General features: G+C 37.8%; 1 protein-coding gene across 2 annotated transcripts in view; it reads left to right on the top strand.

Moving 5' to 3' along the window:
• The window catches only part of trip4 (thyroid hormone receptor interactor 4), an 83,072-nt gene that overhangs the window by 6,870 nt on the left and 54,766 nt on the right, over window positions 1-21,436 (top strand). For both annotated transcript variants that reach the window (XM_016284547.1, XM_016284546.1), the window contains exons 8-11: window positions 2,452-2,578; window positions 2,715-2,899; window positions 4,872-4,996; window positions 5,089-5,180. In XM_016284547.1, the coding sequence (XP_016140033.1) occupies window positions 2,452-2,578; window positions 2,715-2,899; window positions 4,872-4,996; window positions 5,089-5,180 (529 nt within the window). The remainder of the gene's footprint in view (window positions 1-2,451; window positions 2,579-2,714; window positions 2,900-4,871; window positions 4,997-5,088; window positions 5,181-21,436) is intronic.

Here is a 21,436-nt window from a genome sequence, read left to right as displayed (position 1 = left end):
CGATCGATCGGCCAGAGATCGGTATCGGCCGATAATCACATTTCATGACTCGATCGGTACTCACTATTTGGCCGATCTCATGAACCGATCGCAATTTGATGACGTCAACACCTGACCACGTACATGATGCGTGGGGACGTAAATGATTTTAAGCCACAGTCATGTCATTGCCGTTGTGGAAATGCTATGACGTTTTGAGAAACAATGAAAAATTCGTTATTTGTCTTGTATGTTTTGCATGATGATGAATGGATGGTTCATTTTTAACAGCAGATTCAGTGACGTTAGAGCTGATCTGCGCCTCACTGCACAAGTCCGCTCTAGTCAGTGCTTGTGTTTATGTAGCCGCGGCATGTTTCTCTCTTTTGTGAGTTGGCACAGCATGGACGGAACAAAACCTCGTCTGAGCCATAGCGCTGATCGTGGGCTGCTTTTAAATGAACGTTTATTTATAAAACAAAATATCTTCTTAGGCCATATTAGCCTACTCAATAGCAGTAACACAGACTTTACTCCTTTCAAAGTTTTCTGGAATGTCACCGTTTCTGTCACTGCCACTTGTATCAGGCGAACGAACACACAATGCACGCGCGCACGATTTAGATTTTCTAAAGATAGTCTTCCTTCAGAAATACAGTGATATAAAAACACCCATGCCTCCTTCTGATTTTTAAATGTGCAATACGTGCTCATGTTTATTCAACGAATAATGAGTTTTGATATTGTGGAGAGCGCCACAAATAAATAAATGCCACATCCCACAGCACAACCACCTGAGCCCAACTTCAGTCTACTCATCACCTTAACTTTAACTGCGTTTGTAGCCGGTGCCATAGCCAGACTGATAAACAAACACTGACCGGAAGTTAACTTCGGGCTGGGCAAGGCGCGTGCGCCCGTTGAAAGTCTATATAAAGCTTGAAGCATCAGAATCGCCGTCGGTATCGGCCGATCGCCATGACAAGAAATCGGTACTGAGTATCGGCTGCAAAAATTCTGATCAGAGCATCCCTAATATATATACATATATTGCAGAATATATATACAGTATATTTACGTATATATAGAGTTTTTCCATTCCAAAATTTAAGACCTCTTAAAATGATAATGTTTGTTTATAACTTTTAAGATCTAAGACTTTTTTCACACTGTCGAGCCCTGAGCATGTTGGCATATTTTTTTAGAAGTATGATGCTGCCTTTAAGTCCTCATTGGAGATTCCTACTTAAAGGGTTAGTTCACCCAAAAATGAAAATTAGCCCATAAATTTCTCACCCTCAAGGCATCCTAGGTGTATATGACTTTCTTCCTTCAGACGTATCCAGTCGGAGTTATATAAAAAAATGTCTTTGATCTTTTAAGTTGTTTAATGGCACTCAGCGGGTGTTGCATGCATCAGTCCAAAAGAAGTGAAATAAAAAGCGCCCATCCATAATAAAAAGTGTCTCGCACGCCTCTGGAGGGTGAACAAAGGCCTCCTGTAGCGAATCGATGCGTTTTTGTAAGAAAAATACCCATATTCAAAACGTAATTAATCACTTTAATGTAGCTTTCACCAACAGTTGTACACGGAAGCAGCTCCGGGCTGATGACGTATGAGGTCGGCGTTGCGCATGCGCTGATGAGTCTCGTGAAAACCAATGTTTGTTAACAGGAGCAAAGGAAGCAAAGTTTCCTTACTTTAGCAGAGGAAAGCCAGTCTCCTCTTGGCTTATATCGAAATCCTGCGACATTCTTCTTTACAAATCCTCGTTGTGTACTTCTAATTAGTGACTGTTGTTTTGTTTTGATCTCTCCCCTGCGTTTCCGCGTGCGTCACTTCTGAGCGGCGCATGCGCAAAGCATTCAGTTTACAACAGTGAGCGCAAGCTAGATTAAATTGATTATTACGTTTTAAATATGGTTATTTTTCATACAAAAACGCATCGATTCGCTACAGGAGGACTTGGTTCACCCCCCGGAGCCGTGTGAGGCACTTTTAATTAAGGATGGTCGCTTTTTATTTCACTTCTTTTGGACTGATGCACTGCAACACCCGCTGAGTGCCATTAAACAGCTTGAAAGATCAAAGACCATTTTTAATGTAACTCCGTCTGGATTCGTCTGAAAGAAGAAAGTCATATACACCTTAGATGACTTGAGGGTGAGCAATTTATGGGTTCATTTTCATTTTTGGGTGAACTAACCCTTTAAAGAGTTCAGAAATCATTATTATGACATGAGGTATGTTCAGGTTATTTTGGCTGGAATAAAATGGAAACGTTGAGCAATTTCTTTTTTTTTTTTTTTTTTTTACTTTCGTGATACTTTAATTGATGCCCTTAACTTAAGGCTCAGGGGTCAAGGTAAATAATACATGTGGAGGCTGTTGAAGTGCGTTGATATTGCATTTTAATTGCAATACATGATTGACAAGGCATGATATAAATATAATTTTTTTGATTTTGAAAGTTTTGATGAGACAGTCAAGGCCATCAACACTGGTTCTTTTGGCCAGACACCAAAACATTCCGTTTCCACTGATCGACCGCACCTCAGAGAGCTCGTCAACCCCAACATCGTACAGGCCGCACCAGAGGTGGGTGCAAAGCTGCTTCTGAAGATCTTATATTTTTATTAAAATTAAATCTTAAATGCAAGGAAGTTAATGCCATTTGTATTTGAGTTGCTCTGTGTGTATGTCTGTTAATTAATGGGTGTTTTTGTTGTGTTAGTGGGTTGATGTGTCCGGTAGTGGCACCTCGCGTAAGTCTTCATCCAAGACTGTAAGTAATACACAAAAAAGTGAGCGCCGCCAACTCAGACTGCAGGACAAAGAGCTGCAGGAGATCTCAGATGGTGGCTGGTGTCTCAGCATGCATCAGCCATGGGCTTCACTGCTTGTTAAGGGCATAAAAAGGTACAGTTCACTTGAAGACCCCATAAAAATCATCTAAAAAATGTGAATGTTTTTCTCACTAAATTATAAATATCACCATGCTAGCAATTAAATAAATAGCACGTTACTAGCAACTGCAAGTAGCAAATCATTTTGATGTGTACACAAAAAAAGGACCGTGTTTCCACACACTTGAGTCAAGTTATTTGGTCAGGTGTGTTTTTAGCTACGTTTATTCAGTTTGCTTTAGTTCATCTTACAAAAAGCATTAGAGTATAGATATGTTTACAGCCGTGGAACCACAGCCAATGCAATGGTTCAGTCAAGTTCAGCTAGTTATAATAACTAGCTAAATATAACTTTTCTTTAGATGTTGGCAGTCTAAAGATAGAAGTCTGATTACATCGCTAGCACCTCCATTGGAGGAGTTTTTTTTTTTTTTTTTTTTTTAAGTAAGGCAACCTGGCATCTTGTTAGCAGGTCCTCAACCCAAGCACATGCTCGACACTTCACCAACTCACCCAATAAAGCAACAAAACAAACTCCCAACAATAAACATTAACAAGTCTTCCTATTTTCTCATCTTGCTAAAAAATGGCATAAACTAACACTTTATTTTATTTTAAAATAACCCGATCCAGACCCATGCAAAGCTTGATGGGAAGTGTAAAATTAGTTTTGAGCTACTTGATTGAAACATGCTCTTTCAAAATGAAAACATTGAGTTAATTGAGTAAAGTAAATGTTTCAGGTCAGTTTAACATGATGCAATTGTTTCTGAAAAAAATCCTGATACAGTGGTGTTAATTCAAAATGAATTGTTTAAATGAAGTGAACAGCATCAGAAAACATCATTTTATTAAAATTTGACTTTAAAACGTCTCAGGTTACTTATGTAACCATGGTTCCCTGAGTAGGGAATGAGACACTGCGTCCTCTAGGGGTCGCTATGGGGGAACGCCTCGTCGTGACTCGTGTCTGAAGCATACATTGAAAAAACACCAACTCGTTGGCCGGCGACAGCCATGATGTCACTACCGGTGCGACTATAGTATAAATAGGCGCCGGGAGCTACACATCATTCACTTCTTCGTCTGAAGCTTGCGTCCGCAGCATGGCAAGAAACCTAGAGGACGCAGTGTCTCGTTCCCTACTCAGGGAACCATGGTTACATAAGTAACCTGAGACGTTCCCTTTCATGGGAACTTCGAACTGCGTCCTCTAGGGGTCGCTATGGGGAACGGGGTCGCCTGGGACGTTAGACGGCTGTCATTGACGTTATTCCCTATGGCCAAAGGCCTAGGCTACATACTAACCCAGCAGCGGGGGTGCCCACCGAGGTCCTACCCTAGAAAAAGGGACAGAAACACACCGGTCCCGGGAAACACTGCAAAGAATCTAGCAGAAGGGTACTACACACAACCACCAGTTCATTAGCAAAATACATATATTTATATATACATATATTTAGACATGGATCGTACTCACCCACCATGGCTCCCGCGTCGGAGCTCTGTCCGGAGAAGCCTCTAGACCGGACCATCAGTAAGATGGTCACTATGAAGCCATAGAACCAACCAAACCTAATAGGTCCAGTATAGGAGACTCCCCCATAGCGACCCCTAGAGGACGCAGTTCGAAGTTCCCATGAAAGTGAACTGGACAATATCAATAAGAATAATTTTTACGATATTGGAATTCTGTACTTTTTGTGTAAACAATTTTTTAATTAAATTCCAGTATTGGCCAAAAACCAGATATGTATTAAATATATTGTGCATTCCTAAAGTTAGCTAAAGGAAACCAACTTAAAAAAATGACATTTGAGATTATCCATGCCAACATTCATGGATTCAATAAAAAAAACATGCATGGGATTAATTGATCTGCATCTTTTATGCTTTTTGTTTGTCTGTATATTATGTGTATATATAGCAGTGCACAGTTCGTACGAACATGTTCCATTTTCTCTCCATTTCTTGTGTTTGTGTAGGGTAGAAGGCAGAACATGGTACACATCCCATAGGGGGCGCCTGTGGATTGCTGCTGCTGCTAACAGACCCACTCCTCAAGAGATTGCAGAGGTAGAGGCTAGGTACCGCCACATTTACAAAGAAGGTGTGTTTAATGTCTGCAAATATATATATATATATATAATAAATTATCCTGTCAAGCATGTATGTAGACTTTTCACTTATTTCGCCATCCAGAGCCCAAGTTTCCTGCGGAGTATCCCACAGGCTGTCTGTTGGGCTGCGTGAATGTCACAGATTGTCTCTCTCAGGAGCAGTTTAGGGAACAGGTCAGTGGCTTTTGCTGTCCCTCATGGTTTTCATCCATACAGAGCATTCTATTTCTCTTAAAGCGCTCTGAGCTTGTTTTTGTGAACAAGCATGGCATCTTGTGCTTAAATCATTAACATCACCTGCTGTCTCCCAGGAACATATGGAGCTCTTAGGGGCATTTACACACTTCTAAAAAAACGAAAAGTCACTCACTTTCAGTGATTTGAGCCATATATGTTTTTTGTTAGTTTATTTGCAGTCACTCCAAAACATATTAAGGATAAGTTTGCAGGTTTTAAGCCAGCTTTGTATTGTCACAGTGTCGGTAGTATATGCAAATGAACAATGTGCACCCAGATATCCCTATTTATTTGTCAGCAGTTGACAGCTCGATAATGTGTTTCACATCATCCGGTGGACATTTGCTGACAAATAAACTGTGATATCTGGGTGCTGGTAACACAGAGAAAGAGTACAGTTTTTTCATGTACATATACTACCAACACTGTAATGATACAAAGCTGTTTGAAAACTGGCAAAGTTATCATTTAAGCCATACTTAAAAATGTGTGCATTGCTTTGGATTAGAACTATAACACCAAGTCCTAACCTGACACATCAGGCCACACGATCATTTGACAGCAGTACTGATGTATCTACACCTGTGTCCGCACGTCAGTTCAGTTCTATTCTGGTACTGTTTTGGGTACCACTTGATATGCAATGTAAAATCTGGGCTCTGAAGGAAAAATATTTGAGAACCACTGAGAAGGTTTTTTTTCCCCTTAATGTATGTTACTACTAAATGTAAATATTAGTTTATTTTTGCTATGCCTCATGATGCCTTGTGTTGCACTGACTTTAAGGTTTTGTCATGCCTAATACCCTTTACACCATGGGAAAATCACTGTGATGCATGGCCTCTGCTGGCTCATTTATTTTAAAACCTATAAATCTACTTGATAAAGCTTCAAAACGCTATCACTTTCCGTTTACTTCCTATTTATTTCTCCACAATAATCTTAGTCACTCCCTCCCTCCCTCCAACACAAAAATCAATGCTCACTGTGCACTTGAACTGAGCAGCACATAGCAGTATTCTGGCGTACAAGCGCATTCCTCTCTCTGTCTGTGTCCGCTTCCCCTGCTGTCTTCTTCTGTAGCCTTCAGCACACTTCCTGCCTCATTTTCTGTTCTCCCTGCATGGCAGACTCCCTGTAATAGAGGTGTAATTGGCGTCTGCCATTGAGATGAGCTATCCTCTGCTGCGGTTCACAGATCATCTCATAAAGACCATGTCGGGGTCATATTTCACCACAAAATCAAAAAGACAAAACAAGAATTATATCTTGTACCTAAAGAGATTGAAAACAATTTTTAGGGCTGTGAAGATTTTTGCTTTGTATCTTTATTTAATGACTATTCAGCACATTTCCCCCCAAAACTGTCTTTAGCAATGTCTTTGCCAATGAGGATCAACTTGAGTTTCTTTTTGACTGCTCAGGAAAACATGCAATACATGTTTTACAGATTTATCTTCCTTCCTGAAAGAATTTGGTATTAGTTTAAATACACTGATGAATGTAATTTTCTTTTTTGATGTAGACACATTGCCCTTTGAGACAGGAAGTTGGGACAGGATGTATCAAATTACATACTTGTACTAAAAAAATGCCTTTTAGCTCACTTCACATCCTAAAATAACAAATGGGTCAAAGTTCGGCCAGTTTGCATATGGTCCATTTAGCCCCTGCTGAGCTTTGAGTAAATGCATTTTTTTGCAAGCAACATTTAAATAATTGTAAAAATAATTTGTAAAAAATTTAAATGGTTAAATTAAAATAAAATTATATTGTAGTAGATTTTCTTTTTAGTAACAATTATGCGTTATTTATGTATTATACACACAAAAAAGATTTGAATACATTTTATAATTTTTATTTATAAAATGTATTATAAATCATAAATGCAGAGATTATATAATTATAATTTTTATCTATGCACTTAAAAGCATAAAATAGATTTTTAAGTGTGCATAAAAATAGATAAAATAGATTTGGCTGCATTGCAGTTTAGGTGATGGGTTAAAAAATGAATGCTAATGGGTTGCTGTCTCCAGCAGGGTTATTACTAGAGCCCGACCGATATATCGTTTTGCCGATTTTATCGGCCGATATGAGCCTGTCGCAGATATATCGGTATTGGCAAATATGCTGCCGATATGATTTTATTTTTTTTACAGAACATGTAACGCAGATAAAATGCTTGAAATGGTGTAATTACTTAATGCTCCATTTTTTGCTACTGGCGACCTGGATGAAATGATTTAAAGCTTAAGTCTATGGAAAACCATTGAAACTTTGAATAGCCATATCTCCGTAACGGCGCGGCGGATCCATACCAAATTCGGCTTCAGCTCGAGGAAACCTCACGAATGCAGAATCGAGTGCATGTCTAGAGCAGTGGTTCTCAAACTAGGGTACACGTACCCCTGGGGAGTTTTGGCATTCATTTAATTCTACCCCAACTTAAAGTAACATTAAAACCGAACATGTATAAAATGCTGCTTCTAATGTAAAAACAGGAACAGTTAAATATCCAATCTTACCTCATCTTTTGCGGTTAAATCTATATCCACACAAGCAAGCGTGCATGTGATAGGATGCCCGCTGAATATGCTTTAGCAAATCGCGATGCTGTTCAATGTATCTTTAAAGTAGATCTTCACTTAATAGCATGAAGAGCGAATATTGACACTGACTGTACAATGAGATCGATTTAAACTCTCTTCGATACAAACACACCCTGTGCGAGTTATTGCTTTCATGTTTAAAATACGAGCAATAATGCAAATTTCCCTGAATATCCAAACGATGGCAACAGTTCAACAAAAAAGATAATGTTAAGTGAACATTTTAAATGTAGCCTACATTTTAAACAGAATACATGTTTGTTATATTTTGCAACGAAATAATTGTTCCAACGAAATCCATATCATCTGGTGTGTGTCTCAGCATTCTGTAACTACAGCATTTTGCTTCGTTACAGAAGGAATGAATGAATGAATGACTAGACGCCTGGCTCATTAAGACAGTGACTTGCCGCCACCTATTGGCGGGTTTATTTTTAAATCTACAGCCATCACTTCGATTTGCCATCATTTATTGCTTTATTTATTATATTAATAATACACTTAATGGAATGTTAAGAATATGACATAACACATGACATACAATTAATAAGGATAGAAAATATTTGCCTCTATATAGGTAAAAATGCACCTGTAAATCAATTTAAGGGGGCAAATATTGTCCTTTAATAGAAAAGGTGTGATTGCGGTCTAAGTGGAAGAGAAGGGGTACGCAGAAGAATGTTAAATGCCCCAGGGGGTACGCCGCTGTAAAAAGTTTGAGAACCACTGGTCTAGAGGCCCCCTTTCGAATCAGACCACCCCCGCATTGATAGCCCCCGGGGTTCGGGAGTTATGGGTGGTTAAATTCGCGGTCCAGATCTAGCGATCCTGGGGGGCTACCGACGCGCGGAGGGGGGCGTTCGAGAGAGCTTCTCGAGCTGAAGGCATCCCCCGAATTTGGTGGAGATCCGCCGCTGGGTTCACGAGATAGTGACACCAGCCAACACTTTCACTTCAGTAAGGAAGTTGTTCAGGCAGCAGCATTCAAGCGTTGTCTTATTCGACCGTAAGTGCCCTGCGAAGTGGACTTCACATGATATTCTACCATGATTCCAGTTCCAAGGGAACGTACACGTTGCATTCAAATGGCATTAAAGTGCGCAAGACGTGAATTTAAATTGTATTTATTTACAGAGGTATGTTATGTCACACTTCACACTTCTCTAGTAAGTTTCGTCTGTGTGAAGACAGTAACGCAAATCCGTGAATGAATGTTCCGAAGTGAAATAAACTTCAACAGAATAAAGTTGAATGGAATTGAATTGAAACAAAGTTGAATAAACTTTACTGTTCAGTGCACTGATATCAGACTCATTCTGGTAATAAAGTTTATTGTTAAATTGGTAAATGCCCTGCCTCCATTACATATCTTTGTCACGCCATTATAAGTGTTTGATCACCACATTTGAGTGATCATTGCATAAAATGTGTTTATGTATATATATATATTCTATTTATGTATTTACTGTATTCTATATATAGTACCAGTCAAATGTTTGGACACGAATGGGAAAGTGTCCAAACTTTTGACTGGTACTGTACTATAATATGCACAAAAAATATCGGCTGATATATCGATATCATTATTAATAACTTAAACTTTTTTTCTATTTCTGCTAGTTGCAATACTTATTTTCATGTACTTTAACTTGATGTACTAAATTTACTGAAACGGAAATAAAAAAGTAAAAAAAAAAACAACTAAATAGACATTTAAAAAAAAATTAAAATATTGCCAAAACTTTAAAGAAAAAAAGAAAGAAAAAGAAAATATAAAAATGAAAAGTAATTTAAAATCTGAATAAAGACTATTGTATCTCAATGATAAAATCACTGTTCTCCAGGTACGTCCTTGTTCAAAACCTTGTGAGTGGCAGTGGCAGGTGCTATCAGAGGGAGATACCCCTTTTTAGATTTTTTTTAGGCAAAAATTGTCCCTGTTAGCAAGATGAGTCTTAAACACAACATGAGTCAGACAAAAAAACATGTTATTTTCCCCCTTAACATACAAAACGTGAATTTATATTTAAAAAAGTTGATTAGTTGATTTTATTTTAGTAATTTTTAGGAGTATGCTTGCATACAGATTTCCAAAGCTAAGAGACAGAAACTAAAAGCCAAAATATTTTTTTTTTTAGATGTAATAGATAATTAATTAATTAATTTTTAAAACGGAAAAGTGTTTTGCTCTTTAAAACGGAGAAGTGTTTTGCTCTCAGCACAACCTGCAGAGGGCGCAATGCACCATCAGCTCCTCATCCTCAGCAGCCCACTACTGCCATTTTGACTGCCACTACACTGAAGCAAAGCTTGAGAGTCCTACCATACTAATTCATGTCATGCAATTACTTTCATATTGCACACTTGTACTATTGATAGCTGTTTGTTTGATGCAAGCATCTATTTTCCTAGTTTCTATGATGTCAAGCAGAGGATTTAAAAGGATTTTGTCCGACTGCAATATTGCAACCCGGCTCTGTCCTTGATTAATTATAAATCAATGAAGTTTATTGCAGCTCAGAGGGCTCTAATCTTTTCTCTTTTATCCAGTGTAAATGTCAGCATGCCTCAGCCACTCTGTCTGCTTTAACATGAGAGAATCTGTCTACCTCGGTGCTTTTCAAAAACCAAACACCTCTTGACAAATCCACCATGCACAGAATGAATTTGCACAGAGAGGTCAAGGTGACTGTCATATGGCTAGACTGATGCCCCCGGTCAGGCTGCAGATGCTTAGAGGGATTGTTCTGGGTTTAAAACAGTCAATACAAGAAAACCCTTTTTTTGAATGGTTTGTATTTTTATGTTTATCCCAGTGAGATATCTATAATTACTATATGTGTATTACGATTTTTGTTTTTACAAACTGATTCTTGTATTGACCTTCTCTTTAACATTGGTTAGCTCATACTAATCATACAAAAATATCTAACATTTTTCAGCTTCAGAAACTAATTTTCAGGCTTTATGCTAATTTAAGGAGTCAGTGTGTGCAGTTATTTTATTCTTACCCAGTCAGTTAGGACAATATTCATGAAACTAAATATGAATTAAACAGGAAAAAAAAGAAAAAAAGATTTCAGGAGTTTCATCTTTTCCTATGGTTATACCCGATTCAAAAATGGTTTTTGCTTTAATTGAAGCTTTTGTTTTTTGTAAAAAAAAAAAAAATCATTTTATTTAATGATTATTTTATGAAGTTATTTTTTATTAATTTGAACATTTTATTTTAAGTGATACTGGCCCTGTGAAAGCTTCATCTCCTGAAATATCATTGATTACACTTTTGTACTACATTGGTTTTCATTCTTTGTGCTTTAGCTATTTATTGTCCAAGCTTTAGAGACGTGTTTTAGTGTGCTGTTACAAAAGGAGAATATTGACAAAGTGACTTTCACATTCTGACTAGTACATAACGAATTTCACATCATTTTGTTTAGAAACAATGTTTTTTGTGTTAATAAACCCACTAGAAAAGCTCTTTGTTTTAACAGTGTTGGATTGGAATCGTAATGGATCTAAAAGAATCATTTTTTTTTCTTTACCATCATATTTTTGCAATAGTATACTTAAATTTTAATTAAATCCCAATGCACGTTTTTCTTATTAGTTATCAATAATGACCGTTTTCAACAAGCAGTTGTTCACCCAGAAATGTAAATTTGCTGACAGTTTACTCACCCTCAGGCCATCCAAGATGTAGATGATTTTGTTCCTACATGGGAACAGATTTTGAAGAAATGTAGCATTACATCACTTGCTCACCAGTGGATCCTCTGCAGTGAATGGGTGCCGTCAGAATGAGAGTCCAAACAGCTGATAAAAACATCACAATAATCTACAAGTAATCCACACGACTCCAAACAATCAATTAATGTCTTGTGAAGTGAAAAGCTGTGTGTTTGTAAGAAACAAATCCATTATTAAGGGATTTTTAACTTTAAACTGCTGCCTGTGACCAAGTTATGAGTCTACGAATCCATCCCTTGTTGTCCTCTCACTTTAAAATCCACCAACTTATTTGTTTAGAACAGTTTTGGACTGTTTTCCCTTATAAACGGTGCTGATCTGTACCGGTTTCTCTCATGATTCAGGCGATACAACTTTTTTTCACAGCAGAAAGCAGTACTATATATTGAGGACTCATATTTTAGTCGGAAGAAATGGTTTGAATTTTATTAACGTCTTGATGAATGTGTTTATGACAAACACACACGCTTTTCACTTCACAGGATGTTATTTCACGAACTGAAGCCGTGTAGATTATTGTGATGTTTTTATCAGTTGTTTGGACTCTCATTCTGACGGCACCCATTCGCTGCAGAGGGATCCATTGGTAAGCAAGTGATGTAATGCTAACTTTCTCCAAATTTGTTATGATGAAGAAACAAACTCCTCAGCATATTGGATGAGTAAATTCTCATCCGAGACGTAGGTGAACTGTTCCTTTAATCTGTATAGCAGGAATGGGCAACTTCAATTCTGGAGGGCCACTGTCCTGCAGAGTTTAGCTCCAACCCTAATCAAACACTCCTGCCTGTAGCTTTCTAGTGATCTTGAAGACACTGATTAGCTTATTCAGGTGTGTTTGATTAGGGCTGGAGCTAAACTCTGCAGACAGTGGCCCTCCAGGACCGAAGTTGCCCATCCCTGCTCTATATAGTAAAATCTGGTCACTTTGCTTATTGGTAAGAGGGCCTCTTCCTGTCTAAGTGTGAGGTTCTTGGGTGCAACAAACTACAAAATGGACCAGACTGTATGCTAATAGTCCAGCTACACTAGTCCAGTTTGTTTGTTGGATTAATTCATCTAACATTCGATAGTGTAATGTGGTTATTGTTTGTAGGTCTTATGGATTGTATGACCGTATTAATCTCCCAAGCATGAGCGGGAGAGCCCCTCTTTTGTCTTGCGGTTTTATTTGGAGACTAAATTGACAGCGCAAACATCTGTGACTGTCACCGCCAGTGTTCCCACACCCTCTTAGTCTCATTAGCTTTAATGAGATATTGACACAGACACTGGTGTCTAAATTATGCACACTCGTTTTCCGCTGATGTATAAATAGAACTGATGAAATGTAATTGCTGTCCTTTAGATCACTCATAGGGTGATTATGGAGAGAGTGCTCCGTGCGACTTCTACTCAGTCGTCGGCCAATTCTTACCGCCGAGAGAAGCGAGTCGCTCCCCGGCTGCTTTTCCAGCCCTCTGGCTTGTGGTCTGGCTGTGGCAATAACAGCGCAAGCGGAATCTGCTTGGAATCTTCTTTCTTGAATTTGTCTTGTTTGCTCAGTGGCTGTTTTCTCGGGCTTCTCGGCGCTGATCCTGTGGAGTGTCATAAAAGCCTGTGTTTGAGGTACAGGCAGTGTGAGCGCCTTTTCATCCTCTGTTTGAGTGCTCACAGCTCTGAGGCCAACCATAAATCCAGTCTGGGAAGCAGGAGGGGGTGGAATGGGGGTTGAGAGAGCGAGGGCGAGAGAGTGAAAGAGAGAGAGAGAGGCTGGGAGTAAATAAAGCTTCCCATAAAAGCCTGAACGAGAAGTGTAGATCCCTCTATCCTGTCCTCCTCCACCCCCTCTGAAAGAGAATTAGCGCGGGCTATGTGGCCTCTCCGGCTGTAGTTTGTTCCCCCTCCCACTCAAAGAAAAAAGGCTCGACTGGCTTTGGTGCAGCAGTGGGCAGCCTGGAGGGAGGGAAGAGAGGAGGGCGCTGGCGGGGGTAGGCTTTCACAGACACATACACCATGGCCCATCTGTTTGGAGGCATTATAACAGTCTTGCAGTATTAGAGTGCATTGAGATATTGATCAACGACCCCCCACTCTCAGGATTACTCCGTCATCTGCTCCGTGCCCCTCCTGTTTTATTTTGGAGATTGAGACATAAATTATGTGGCTGAGCCACAGATTTCATTCAGGCACCTTTCTAGGCATCTAATACAACAGTTCAAATCCCATGTTACATCGAAACATACTTTTTTTTTGGCAGTGAAGATTATGAGCAAGATTAGTTTTTGATAATCAACACTTCCGGTCAAAAGTTTAGAATAATTAAAACTTTATTTAGTCCTAATTAGTCCTAATAATTAGGTTAAAAAAAAGAAGTCTCTTATGCTCACCAAGACTGCATTTATTTGGTAAAAAATACAATATAACTGTAAAATTGTGAAAAATTAATACAATTTAAAACAACAGTTTTCTGTTTTATTTTTTTTATGTAATTTGAATGAAGATTGGAGTAATGATGCTGAAAATAACAGTGTCACATGATCCTTCCGAAATCTTTCTAATATGCTGATTTACTGATAAAGAAACTTGATAATTAGCTTATTAATAAGATTATTAATAATGTTGAGAGAGGTTGTCCTACTACATATTTTGTGGAAACCATGAAGTTTGGGGTGGGGGAGATTAAATGAAAAAGAAGAAAATATTGCTTTTATTCAGCAAGGACACACTAAATTATATATTTATGCAATTATATAATTACTGTCATACTTGACAGTAAACACATTAAAATGTTATAAAAGATTTCTATTTCAAATAAATGCTGTTCTTTTGAACTTTCTATTCATCAGATAATCCTGATACCCTGAAATTATTATTAATTGAGCTCCAATAGTAATTGAGCACCAAATCAGCATATTATGATTTTTGAAGGATCGTGTGACACTGAAGACTGAAATAGTGTCTGCTGAATATGTATAAAAGAATAAATTACTTTATAAAAATGAAAATGAACCGTTTTCAATTTTAATACATTTTTTAATGTTTTACTATTTGTGCTTTACTGTATTTTGATCAAATAAATGCAGCCTTGGAGAGCATTTAAAAACTTTTTTTTAATCTTAAAGGCAGTGTATGTACATACAAGGTTTAAAATGAACATTTTAGCTGAATATGTACTGACCATGATACAATTGGGAATTGACCGTCCATCAAGCATATTTGTGGCTAAGAACGCAAACTGCTATGTCGCTTGTAGCAACATACATTAGTCAGTCTCAGCAAAACACTTGTCACAAAAATGTAGAGACATGCCTTTTTTGTTTGTTAGATTTTTGTTTTGGTTGCTAAATGCCAAGAATATCTCACCACAGTTTTGGAAGTTAGTGACCTTTCATTTTGTAGATCTTATTTTGATTTGCATACAACAGGGATGGTCTGCCTATCGTTATGAGACCATATTAAACCATGGTGCGTTTCCTGATAAATGAAATAAACTAACTGTTCGGTGTCATGTTATTTTTTTAACCAAAGCAAATTTGGTCCTTGATAATTGAACTTAACTTATAGAAATTCATCTTATTTTTTTTAACTGCACATGTATTCTTATGGTTTTTAAAATGCTTTCAAATGTAACGATTATGTTTGTTAATTAAATTAATTCTTGACCAAAACCTTGGAATTCAGTCCTAATACAACAAAAAGGTAAGCCCTCTGTAGCCATTCCTTTCCTAAATCTCATACTCTGTTCAGTTTGATTGCATTGATCTAAACCTTAAACATAGTCCTTAATATCTCTGTCAGTCCAGTGCTGTTTTGTAGGCTGCCATGTCAGGATGATTACACACCTCCATTTGGCTGTCAACATGGCAGTTTTTTAGTCAGCCAGATATGAGCAGAAAAAAAGAACCAATTTCCCCTCCACTGTAGCGGAGTGCTGTATTGATCTGTATTGACTGAGCATGGGCAGGTTGTCCTGCCAGAGACAAGCTGTGGTATTGTTGTAGTACTCCATCATTTGCAGTCTCAGTGTGTATGTAAATGTAAGGGCTTGGCTCTCCATTACTTTATTAGTTTGAATATCAGCTGTTTAAGCTGCAGATTGGCTCGGTATGGCATAACAGAATAAGTTGAAATGCAGCTTTTTATGTTCCATCTCTACATGTTGTTCGGCATGATATCTAATTACACTGTAAATTAATGTTACAAAGCAAAGTGTGTTTTTTTTGGAAACATTTATTTGTAATCAATTTTTCTTATTGTCACTGTAGCAATTAATTATAATAACACAGTAAATAATAGTTTTAGCATATTTTGTAGAGAGTTTTAAAAGGACCTTTTTTGTATTAATTCAAAGGTGTAAACAAATTGTTTTATGATTTACTTCATTTTTTATTATATATATAATAGTATGTTGTTATTATGGTTCTTATTGATCCAATGTAATGATTAATAATCTTTTTTATTAATTAATTAACTTTTTTGTATCAACTTTATTAAATAATCTTTTTTTTCTTATCTAACCCTAATCATCAATTCTCTGTATTGTTACTTGGGTTCTGCAGCAGGACAATGATCCAAAACACACCAGCAAGTCCACCTCTGAATGGCTGAAGAAAAACAAAATGAAGACTTTGGAGTGGCCTAGTCAAAGTCCTGACCTGAATCCTATTGAGATGCTGTGGCATGACCTTAAAAATGCGGTTCATGCTCGAAAACCCTCCAATGTGGCTGAATTACAACCATTCTGCATAGATGAGTGGACCAAAATTCCTCCACAGCGCTGTAACAGACTCATTGCAAGTTATCGCAAACGCTTGATTGCAGTTGTTGCTGCTAAGGGTGGCCCAACCAGTTATTAGGTTTAGGGGGCAAACACTTTTTCACACAGGGCCATGTAGTTTTGGATTTTGTTTTCCCTTAATAATAAAAACCTTCATTTAAAAACTGCATGTTGTGTTCACTTGTGTTATCTTTTACTAATATTTAAATTTGTTTGATGATCTGAAACATTAAAGTGTGACAAACATGCAAAAAAATAAGAAATCAGGAAGGGGGCCAACACTTTTTCACACCACTGTATATGAGACTTAAATACAAAGATAATCATGTTAGTTGTAAAAAAAAAATTAATAAGTAAGTACTACCAATCTCTAGTATTTAAACCTAGATTTGAAAACTAGAACTTAAGAAATTCACTGTAAATATGTTGCTGCTGAATAGTGACATAACTATGATTTAAATTTTGTTCACTGTGCTTTTTAGAGATTGATCGTAATAGTCTGAACTTGCCAACTCAGGCGCTAGATTATCAGTAAATGATGGAGAAAGACATTCTTTAATGTGTAAACTTCTAAATCAAATCCAGATGCTACTTTTAACAAATATGAGGTTATCTGCAGGCTTTTGATGGCAGAATTTAATTACCATCACTAAATACGGCATCTGAGGAAAGCCTTTCCTGCCTAACAGGAACTCAGTCGCCATATTTTTTTTTTAGGTACTCTAGAATGTTGCATTAGCTGGACCACCTTTTTGTGATTTGAGCTAAAGTAGCTAAATTTATGACTACTGTTGTCAGATTGTATCTCAGTGCATTAAAACTGAGTGCACTGCATTTTGAAATACATAGACCTTTCAGTCAGTTCAAAATGAGAGGTTAATCATGTTTACTGCAGAAAATCATGCTATTAATTGGGATTCTTTTAATCTATTATCCATAGTTGTTATTTGGAAAAGGTGCTTTGTCTATTGCTGAACAAAACAGTTAAGCTGCCTCTTATGAGAAGACAGTGGCTGGTTGGCAGGGGGCGGCAGCCCTCGTTAGTGCAGGTTAGAAGGCCAGCTGATGCCTGTGTTTCCTTGTGTGGTAATGTGATATTTATATGCTGAAAAGCCTTCCTCCAGTGGGAGAGACGCCCGGAGTGGCTGAACTGGATCTGAGCCAAACCGAGACAGCCCTTTTTCTCTCTCACGCTATCTTATTCTCTCTCTCTCGCTCTCTATTGCCCTACCTATCCTCCCCCCGCAGACAGTGTTTTTCCCTGTCAGTGTAGTGTGTAAGTATGTGGTTGTTAGGAATTCAATTTCTCCAGTAGCTGCCTTCATTATCTGCTGTGTGAAGAGGTGCTTTGAAGCCCCTCCCTCTCTGTGCTGGGCGTTTTGCAGTGCTGGAGAGGTCAGAGCAGTGTGACTGTGCAGCGCTGTGTAGAATGTGGCCAGTGGAGTCTGGACCTACTGAATGACAAGCTCAGACAGACTTATGACTACAGCACTCTTCTGTAGGGATGAGAGATGTTTGGGTACTTAAGGATCCTTGTTCTGATTCCTCTTAACAATTGTAGTCTCTCAGTGATTCGGTTAATAGTTCCATTATGGAAGTGATGGACTTTTTGGAAATTAGAAATGCTTTTTTGAAAATGTGTAGGTTATATGGAAATATTTGGAAATTAATTGTTCACCCAAAAATGAAAATCGCTGTTGCTTACCTACTTATTGACATAGAAATGGTAAATTCAACTTTAAAATGTCATAGTGCTGTCAATTGATTAAAAAATTAACTCCTTTATCGCACATTTTTTTCTGAAATAAATCACGATTTCACGTCATAAGGGTATCTTTTGTAAAAATGAAGATTTGTACATCATCTCAAAGCTGAATAAATAAGCTCTCCATTGATGTATGGTTTGTTAGGATAGGACAATATGTGGCCGAGATACAACTATTTGAAAATCTGGAATCTGAGGGTGCAAAAAAAAAAAAAAAGTATTGAGAAAATCGCTTTTAAAGTTGTCCAAATGAAGTTCTTAGCAATGCATATTACTAATCAAAAATTAAGTTTTAATATATTTACAGTAGGAAATTTACAAAATATCTTCATGGCACATTATCTTTACTTAATGTCCTAAGGATATTTGGCATAAAATAAAAATCAATAATTTTGACCCATACAGTGTATTTTTGACTATTGCTACAAATATACCCTGACTGGTTTTGTGGTCCAGGGTCACATATTTATACAATATATTTATAATGTCATAATTTCACATTGAATCTTTCACATTAAAGTAATGTAGAGAAACAACATAAAGATAGTATATTTTAAATGTTTAATCACATCTTGTTACTATGTGGCCTATTATTAATGAAGGCAAGTGTCATTGATACCAATATTGCTAATGATGTCTCTAATAAATGCATTTTCCCTTAATTTTAGCCATTAATTATAGCCATTCAACATTATAGTATAATTTGAAGTCATTATTTTTAACATTTAATAGGTTTTGATGAACATCACTTTTAATTTAAGTGAATTTAAAACAATCTTCACATAAACTTTAAATTGAATATAGAACATCACGCCGTTGCATCACGCCGTGTAAACATAAAACCATGTCTACATTTGTGATCGGAGAAATGACAAACAACAAGCCCTACTCTACACTGCCCAAAAAACTCGCTTTAAATATATAAAATATAAAAACTCTTTAAATATAAAAAACGTACTTACAGTCTGTGAGTCAGAACAGCCGGCATTGTAGTCTACTCTACCAGGATCAGGAAACAGTCCTCCATAAAATGTGCTGCACACATCTGAATATTTGGGTTGAAGTGTTCTGGAACAGTGTTGTAAATACAAATTAACCACTGATTTCTAGTCGTGTCCATTTTTGGAAGGCCAAACAAAGTAGTTTTGCTTTCACAACGAAACACAGCATCACACACGGTGGCCTAGAGTGAGCAGAGGCCGGGGGCTAGCGTGAGGAACGGTGGGAGGGTTAGAGTGAGCAGAGGCGGCAGGCTTGAGAACGGCGCGGCCAGCGATTTTTGACGAAGGAGCGTCCGGAAGGACATGTGACGGCTCCGGGCTGGACTCCGCTTCGTCCACGGTGAAAGCCAATCCGGCGATCCACAGCGCAAAGTTGTAGTATTTCCTCAGCAACCAGCACGGATCAGCTCCAGGCATGGCGAAGCAGATATCGTCCTCTTTTGGAAGACCAAACGAAGTAGTTTCGCTTTCACAACGAAGCACACAGCTTTTTTACGACATGGCGGCGGCAACAACAATACTACAGCGAGAATAAAAGTTACACCGCCTTTCTTTGCGTGAACATTTGGGCGGCGTTATGCAAATCTTCCCACATAGCGACGTAGATATGTGGGGGCGTGTTAGAACGAGCCGTTTTAGTTAGGCGTGGCTGACTCTTAACTTTTATAAAGAATATCTCTTTGGATTTGAGACTTTAGTCTTTGCAACTTTACAGATCTTTATGCACCAAGAGCTTGTAACACTCCAAAGAGAAAGGAAAAATTAAATTGCGTCATATGACAGTTTAAAACCAAAAGCACTGCTAATCCAGTATGACGTCATATTGCTCAGAAAATCAAAACGGCTTGATAAGTGAGACTGTTTAGGTTTTTGGGGGATTAAAAATAAGGAAATGAATGGATTTTTATCATTGTAGAGTGGTTGTGTACATGCACTGCTAAGACGCATTTATATGCAGACACCATCTAAAAGTGGATTTTGCATCTGATGTCCCCTTTAAATATTTTAAAATTGAAAAATAATAATAATTGCACAATTAATGTGTTAATTTTGACAACCCTAAAATTTCATTAAATAAAAATATTCTGGTATTTAAACTGTGGCATTCACTCAACGATTCAAAATGTTTTTGAGGTTGAATGTTAGAGGATTTTAAAGCAAAGTTTAGTGGAAAAATGGCTAATGATGGCCTTAGCAAGCAAATGTCATTGCACTGCATCACATTATTTAAGATCAATATTTTTCTAGTTTATGCTAATAAAACAAATCTGTAAAAACATGAGTATTTATTTATTTTTCACAAAACAGAGCTTTGGCTTCATATAGCCATATACATACATACACTCAACATTAATTTGCTTTATTTAATCATGTGGTCAGAAATAGTTGAAAAAAGTAGTGTTTTTAAATGGGTAAATGTCACAGCGTTTAGGGGTTCAGGGATAAATTCAGGGATACTGACCAATTCTGAAGTTTTTCAGAGCATACATAAAACGTTTTAGAAAAACAAACTAAATGCAGTACACAGTAAAAACATGATATTCCATTATCAATAATAGGGACATTCAAATTGGCCAAAAACAGTCTATGCTTGTTATCTTGGACAAAGCTTTTAAAGCAGTAATTAATCTACGGCCTTTAATTTAGATCAGTGTTAACAGCAGTTGATGGCGCTTTGTCCTACATCAATGTTGTTTCAGTTAGCTAAATGATTTGTTCTTAAAGCTCATTGTTCTGGTCAGCGAGGGGTTGTATTTCACTTGCCCTCATGAATGGAGGCTGTGTGGAGTCCAGCAGGTGCTCAGCTGGGTCTGTTAAAGAACTGTGGCCCTGTCCCCCAACCCAACAGTAGTGGCAGGTGTTGGCCTGCGCCACAGCTACTGAATTAAGGCGGCGTTAATGCGTCTGACATTCTCCTCCCTTATCCTAGCCGGTCAGCGGTCATGAGCCAGAAGCTGTCAGTCAGAGAAAGACACAGGCTGTTCAGAACTCACCTTGCCAGCCATACACTGCAGTACTGCTCCATAGGCATCCGTCTTCCTGACAGGCTGAGCAGAGAGACCCGCTGAGGGTGTCATGGGTCAGAATGTACAAACTCGACTGTGTTATTCTGGAAACGCATGTCCCTCTTGGCCAACCCCACCCCGATGGATCAGAGACGCGGTGCTGCTTTCATCCTTCGTCCTGTTTCTTTTCAGGACTGCACCTTTTACGTTAAGGAATGTTGCACCTTCTTAAGCACTGATCTTCAAAAAACACCTTCTTCTTTTAAGGGATTCCCTAATGAACTGCCCTGCAGAACTGTT

This window comes from Sinocyclocheilus grahami, unplaced genomic scaffold (assembly GCF_001515645.1).
Source record: "Sinocyclocheilus grahami isolate Dianchi unplaced genomic scaffold, SAMN03320097.WGS_v1.1 scaffold184.1, whole genome shotgun sequence".
Classification (NCBI taxonomy): Eukaryota; Metazoa; Chordata; class Actinopteri; order Cypriniformes; family Cyprinidae; genus Sinocyclocheilus; species Sinocyclocheilus grahami.
This window is presented reverse-complemented; position numbering and strand designations above follow the sequence as displayed.